At 38.7% G+C, this 7,669-nt stretch overlaps 1 protein-coding gene across 4 annotated transcripts in view; it reads right to left on the bottom strand.

The window, feature by feature from the left end:
* Positions 1-514: 514 nt before the first annotated feature.
* Positions 515-7,669, bottom strand: part of LOC149262689 (uncharacterized) — a 141,323-nt gene continuing 134,168 nt past the window's right edge. For 3 of the 4 annotated variants that reach the window (XM_089425045.1, XM_089425049.1, XM_089425046.1), the window contains 2 exons: positions 1,146-1,239; positions 515-1,020 (listed from right to left, as the gene is read on the bottom strand). In XM_089425045.1, the coding sequence (XP_089281171.1) occupies positions 776-1,020; positions 1,146-1,239 (339 nt within the window). In that variant the 3' untranslated portion in view covers positions 515-775. The remainder of the gene's footprint in view (positions 1,021-1,145; positions 1,240-7,669) is intronic. The other variant, XM_089425050.1, reaches the window with a different exon arrangement.

Below are 7,669 nucleotides of genomic sequence, written 5' to 3'. Positions count from 1 at the left end.
AAATATCAAGGAATTGCCAAATGCCAGTAAAAGAAAAGACAATCAAAAGTTTATAATAGCCACCGTCAATGAAAGCTCTAAATGGTCTCAACGGAAACCTCTGGTTGGAGCAGTAGTTTAGCTTGTACATAGTTTGGATTTAAGGAAATCATTGCATCACAGGTTGTCTCAAGGAGATATTTGCAATATAGTTTTACAACATGCTTGTTAGTTTTCGGAGAGTGTATTCTACGTCTGTCTTCAGGAGACACCTAGTTCTCACTTTTTCCCGTCTCCGACGAGATGCAAAAAAACATTTAATTTATAAAACCAAACATGGAACTGATAAACAACAGAAAATAACTTTAAAATCGTGAATATTTGCACTCCCACATAAACAGCACAAAAAATTACTGGGGACTGAAACAATAGAATGTTTTTAATGCAGGGTGATGAAAACAAGTCAGGTTAGTCTCCGACATAAACAAGCAATTTGGAATTAAACTCAAGGTGCGGTCTGAAAAACTCGAACATGTTGAAGATAATAAGCCATGAATCTATTCATTCATGATGATGTATAAGCGCATTTTCAGACAGAAAGGCTCGTCATTACATCTTTACTGGGAAGAAGGTTTTAGTAGCCCACTTGAACACAATCTCGATTCTATGTACCAACATGACACCTATCACGATTTCTGGAGTGCTCTGAATGTTCATAGAGAATGACAAGAACACTGGAAGCCTATATAAATATTTTCATGTCAGCGAATCATCAGCCATAATAATATGTACAATGTTAAAGCCGTTTGACTAACACAACCAAGAGAACAACAACAGCAAGCATCAAAGAAGACTTTACAGTCCTATCCAGAATTTCTCCATCATTTTCTGAAAAGATATTCCTATCTGCAAATCCAAGGATATGGTGGATAATTTCGACCACCTTCAGCTTGGCACTTTGAACAGCTTGACTAAACCAATTTGGCTTCTCAGCAGGATTCTCATCTGACCCTTCAGTTATCTCCTGCAGATCTGTCCCACCTGCAAAGAGCTTTTATCATATCAAATTCTACAGGTCAAGGGAGCTGATTGAAATGATTTAGAGAACAGGAATGCAGTCGAACAGCTGGACAGTATACTTTTTAAAAAAAAAAAAAAATGTTGACCTTTCCGAAGTAACTCTCTGAATTGGACAACCTTCTCATTTTTCAACAAGGCGTCCCAGATGGCCTTATCTGATGCTATGGAAATGACCATCTCCTGTATTGAAGCAGCATATTAAGAACACATGAGACGTCTACAATTGCAACAAGGGGAGGTATTCAAGGAAAAATAACTATAAAAAAGCCTCTTCCCCATTATTTTTCAAGAAACTCTAATACGGTGAAAATTTGATTAAAACTCTCAACTCACAAAGTTCAGTGCTTAAAGCAACAAACTGGTGGATATATAAAATTATGTTTCATATAGTATTTTGGTTTTCTTTTTTAAATAGCAAGGACAGTGAAAAACAAAAAGTGCATGAGAATCCCAGTAGTCCTTGGTGTTCGCAAACCTATTACCTATATCACTCTAAAGAAACTATCAATAACAAAAGCGGCAAGGTGCTAATTGTCACCTTGTGATTGGGAAAATCAAGGTTTCAACTAAAGCATGGAAAGGAAATACAAAACTAACTAATTATGCAATGTTACCTATATCACTCTAAAGAAACTATCAATAACAAAAGCGGCAAGGTGCTAATTGTCACCTTGTGATTGGGAAAATCAAGGTTTCAACTAAAGCATGGAAAGGAAATACAAAACTAACTAATTATGCAATGAAATCAGCATGAATAAAAGCAAGGAAGGATGCAAAATCAGCAATGCAAGACACACAATCCTAACTACTCTAATCTATCTAAAGTTAAACAAAGTGCCAATATGAAATGCAGGAAGTTTTCCATCTACTAGTAATGGAAACTTCACTCCATCAAGATTGGAGAAGCAAAAGCAATCAATCCCAACCTTTCCATGAATCATATATAGGTAAGGGTCATCTCCTACAAGCACAAGATCTCCTATCTAAAAACCTCCTGCTATGTGATCATATTTTCTTTTTACCCTATCCTTTTTCTTTTCTAATCACTAGAATTGACCTTGGCAGGAGGTGGAATATCTACATGGCATATATTGCTTTTAAATTCTCCATTCACCTCTATTTTAGAATTTTCAAATTTCCTAAGAGTTTGAGTTTCAAAATGCTTCCAAGCTATTTGAAAAGGTACATCATGCTCATCTATTCTTTTCATGCCATCAGTCAAATCTTTAGAAGGAAAAGGGAGAACAAATAAGTCTTCATACTGATCTTCTATTAATGTCATTTAAGTTGTGGAAGGATAATCATCCACAAATCCTTTATCAATATCATATATTTGATTATTAGTCTCCTAGATGTCTTCTACATGGTATCTTGCTACAGGTTCTCTATAAAGGACATGGTTTTCCATCAGAAGTAGATATGGTAGCATAGCACCGGTCCATTTGCAAGTTCTTGTTACCACAAAATCTAGCAAGGCCCTAATGGGGGAAAACCTACGGGAGAACTACTAGACTAAGTGACAACAATGGGACAATGGCCACCACAGCCAAGGTCCCTTGCTCTTTACGGAATTTCACCAATGGGAGGAGTCCCAATATGATTGTGATCACCTATAATAGATATTCTAGGATTGAAAGTTCAAGGTGAGGGATCTAGAGCTCATTCGAAGAGAGGCTCAATAAAGGTACGAGGCTTCAAAGAAGCAAACTGCTATCTAAGAAAAACCCTAGAAAAGAAGGCACAAGACCTAGGGTTTTGAGGTTTCTTGATAGTAATAGGTATTCACAAGGTCAAGGTCTGAGAGAAGAAAGGGTTTTTAATGATTTATTCCAATGAAGACTAAACTCACACAACCCTCAAAAAAGTCCCCAAGGTGAGAGAGACCCAAGTTTTCCCTCTTGGAGTTGCACCTAGGAAAAGAGATTTTATGGATGAAACTCGCGCAGATGCCCACCAAACTTGGAACATAGGTAGCCTAGACCCTGAGCTTAATGTTTGGACCCCTTGGATTCCTGAAAAATCACCTCCCTAAAATTTCGCTACAAGCCCTCGATTTTCGCCCTACTTTTAGGGGACCGAAATTGAGGAGGAGAAAATATGGAGAAAGAGGATTTTGATCACCAAAATCCTTGGACTAGTGCCTAGTCCTTTGGGCAATGGAGTCTTGAGATTCTTAAGAAAAGATAAAACGTCTTCTAAGAAGGCTCAAAATCGGGGCCCTAGGTACCAATTTCAAACATTTACCCTCTTCAAGATATAATGGAGTTTCATGAAGAATTCAAAGACATTCATTCACTAGGAACATTCATTACATGTCTTGCATTGGATAACATATGCAATACTCTACTAGAAAAGCTTTCCAAATTTAATCTTCAACAATTGGGGCACAAATTCGCATATTCTAGTCTCTAGAGTAGCAATTCCATACATTAAACAACTTTCAAAGAAAACTTCTATCAACATTAAGCACTTAAAAAGAGACATGCAATATGTCCATACATCATTCAAGAAGAAGCTCCAAAGAAGAAAAGTGAATCATCTTCCACACATCGAAATGCATCAAAAGAGTCCCCAATAGCTCCAAAGAAAAAGTGCAAGTTCTTTTACAAGAGAACCAATCCAAGTGTGATGATGATCTCTCACAAATGAAAGCGAGTTCTATTTATATGAGACCTTCGAGGTCGAATTATTAACCTAAGGCCCCCTAGCATTATCAAAATGTGCAAAATACAAGCCTTAGTCACACGCTGACCAAGTAGCTTTTATAAATTATGAATTAGCCATCCAAATCCCAACTGAATTGATTATGTCATGCTAATGTAGGGCCGTTGGGGGCCACATTGAGTCCTCTTTGTGCCAAAATGTAAGAGAGGGCTCTATAAATCTCGAACAAGGGGATGACCTCTTGGTCTCCATGCAAGTCATCATGTGGGGCCCCAAAGTGGGTTTGGGCCTCAAATGTTGATCACATGGGTCTCTTGATGATAGAATAGTTTGTATAATGCTCCAAATGAAGGCTCTGATGATAGTGTCTGCCCTCCCATGTCTCAAGGGTAAGACAAACCTCCTTTGGGCATTGAATCAACAGTCATAATCTGTTAAGCCAGTCGAGGCACATTGGTCCAGGTGCATCATCTCGCGAATAATGTGGGGAAATGAACAGACTATTGAGGGTGTTGAAGGTGCCCATGGTAGGAAATGATGCTCTAACACATGATGGAGTCCCATGGCTCTCAGTGCTTCCCCTAGGAATGTCGATACGATCCTTTGGTGGACTTGGGCCAAAATTAAGTTGCCCAACCCATGATGAAACCAGCTTCCAATTACATATAATATCCAATGCACTTCTTTCCCAACCCATGATGAAACCATCTGCAAATTACATATAAGATCCATTGCACTTCCTCACCATCAGGCACACTAATTCATTAGTGCATCTAATTGAACCAAGCTTGTCAATCAAGGGCACATTGAAACTTCATAGTGGTCTTCCCTTCCAAATTTTGGGCTTTAAGCTCGTAATAGTGTTACCTCCCTAGGTAGGAGTGGTTAATAAACAACCCTATTAGGTTTGCCCTGCCCCTAAGGGGAAAGACAGGTCCAAGGTACATCTTTCAATTGATAGGGGTCATGTGAATAATGATGAGATGGATGGGGACACGGAGGTCTCAAAGCCAAATTCCATGGGTTCAAGGATGATAATGATTAGGGATTTCCCCATATTTGGGTGTATAGATGTAGAAGGGAGCAATCGTGGATACATGAGTTACCCCGGCCTTTGTTTTTCTGCCTTTCTTCATTAGTGTTTTGTCTTTTCTTGATTTTTCTTTGTATTATTGCTCGGGAGTCGAGACACTAGGGAAATGAGAGCATGTTGTGTATGATGTAAGTAGTTATTACCCCCTTGAGATGGGGCAGTTCATGGCCCACCAAGGGTTAGGACGTGCATAAGTTCCTTAATGATGTGGGGTCACTAATGGGCCCTAGGAACTAGGGTGATGGCCATAATGATAAGCGGTAGAGCTCCTATTTGGATTTTTCCCATGTGCTATTTGAATGTCCTGACCATCGTTTGCATTTTATAATATTCTTTTCTTTTGTTTCTTGTTTGTGGCCGTGATATGCTTTTAACATTCTTTCAGTTGCATCAAACTCCGGGGCAACATTTCTGGGCCCAACCCACGCATGTGGACAAGAGGAGGGGGGTGTACCATTGCCTTGTGGACCCAGAGAAGGAAAATGATGAAATAGGGTTTGTAATGTGTGGAGGGGAGTGAAAAATATGGAAAGGGAAAACAAGACCGTGCTACCAAAATCAGGGTTTCCCAAGTAGTGCCCTTTTTAAAGCCATAGGCCAATAGGGGAGATCCCACAAGACTAGGATTGAAGATTACACCCCCCCCCCACCCCCGCATTTAAGGCGAGGGAACAAAAATACGATCAAAACCCTCCCTTCTTTCCAAGTCACCCAATATGCCGAAGGAAAAACAAGCATAAGCACCTGATTTCACAATGAAAAACATACCTTTAGGATAAGACTGCCCACCTTCAAACATATGTTCTCGACAGATGGGCAAGGGGGCATATGACTAATTCAAGCGGCAATCAAATGGCGCAATACATAGGCTACATAGGTGGTTGTCTGGGGTTGTTGGTTGTTGGCTAAAGAGATGTCTAGGAGAAAATAATTCCCTATGGGGTCACCCACTTTTGCTAGGTAAGTGTTCCCACCTAGAGTTGGAGACCATTTTCTCGATAAGAGAATAACCCAAGAATCAAGGATATATATGACAACAACATCCATAAGCATATTAATGTCAAGATTAGCATCCAAACAAACCTTTAAATATTTGATAAAACCATGAACTTAGGTAGACTTTGAATCAAAACCACACACATTCCTATAAGATCTTGTCATTTGCAATTCTAATTGGTTCATGACCATTAGAGGCACCACACTGGTAGAAGCACCAAAGTCAAGCATACAATTATGAAGAAGTAAATCGTTCACAACTAATGTGAGAAAGGGAGGTGTGTGCCCTCCATTTCTTCTATCATACTGCATATTTTGTAAAATCAAAAGGCAATCCTCAAGTTCTTTATCAAAGTCAAGAATTTTCCTTATTTGACCTCTTTGGGATCTAACTTGACCAACAAAAGGAAAGGTACTGAAACATTTGTTGAGAAATCCAAAGAGTGGTAGTTACACGATTTCTCTTATTATGACATTATCTTAAGATGTTTTTCATTATTATTATTTGTTCTTTGGAATTATCTTTTCTTGTCATCAAGACTAATGCCAAGCAGCAAATAGAAGAGAACACAAGATGTAGGCACGTTGTCAGGGAAACACCCCACTCTAGGGGAAAACCCAGTCAAAATTCTTCCTTCATTAGATTCAAAATGAGAGGACCAAGACCCTTACAACTTAGACTCAAGACTACCTCCACCCATCAATTCAACCTTGTCATTCTTCAGTTTTATTGCTCCTTTAGCAGTCATTCTTCTTCACACTTTGATCCTTGCAATGGCACCGAACTTGTATCTTGAGATAGCAATGATCTTTGAACCATCCTTGTGTGATAGCACCGAATTTACTCACTGAGATAGCACTAAAAGTTGTCCACTGTGATAACATCGAAGTTTATCCATTAGCATCAAAACCTTATCACTGTGATAGCACTAGCATTGAGACTTCATTATTGTGATAGCACTGAGACACTGAAGAACCGAGACTTCATCACTGTGATAACACCAAGACATTCACTATGGTAGCACAGACATATATCCACTGTAATTTCATCGAAATGTATTCACTGTATTAGCACCGAAATTGTGATAACACTGAAATTTGTTTGCACCGAAGTCTATTCCTATGATATTCAATTTGTCACACTGTGAATTACACCAAGATCATCTCTGCAATCAATCTGAGTTCCTTCACTGTAATAATACCGAAACTTGTCTCTGAATTATTATCCGAACTTGTCTCTATAATAGGACCAAATTCTATCTCTAAAATTGTCGAGTTGTTGTACTGTAATTTGAGCGAAGGTCATACTCCTATATATAGTTGTTTCCATATTGAAATGAGCCGACATGAGCATATGAAGAGATGTGTCACTGTATTAGGCCGACATGAGATTATTGAGGGAAGTCGACTTGATGATGAGTCCTTCGACAACAAGGAGACTTTGATGGATGGAGGAGTCTTCAAACAAAATTGACTTTGACAATAACCTAAAGCCTACAATGGAGGCTTGACCTATAACAATTGACCCAAGCATGAAACCCATGCTTTAACAAGTCAATTAAAATAATAATAAAATTACTTTTGCTTTCTTTTGACAAATATATTACATTTTGACTTCAAGTACAATTATGAAGACTGAACCTACTTACATTCTTCAGCAACATTTACCTTAATGAGTGCATTTCCTAAATCAACATCCAAGAAAGCATCATTATTCTTTTGGGTTGGGGTGGGATTGGAGTGTTATTCTCTTGTTGTTTGCTTCTTCTAGTGTAATGAAAACTTTTAAACCTAAGTAACCTGACATGTGGATTTGGGATTCGTCGGATACGGGGATTCGAGTGTTAGATTCGGACA

The sequence above is a fragment of the Pinus tabuliformis genome, chromosome 6 (assembly GCF_031772625.1).
Source record: "Pinus tabuliformis cultivar Carrire ecotype Pingquan chromosome 6, CPIR1, whole genome shotgun sequence".
NCBI lineage: Eukaryota > Viridiplantae > Streptophyta > Pinopsida > Pinales > Pinaceae > Pinus > Pinus tabuliformis.
The sequence above is the reverse complement of the archived record's forward strand: the minus strand, read 5'-3'. Positions and strand labels throughout refer to the sequence as shown.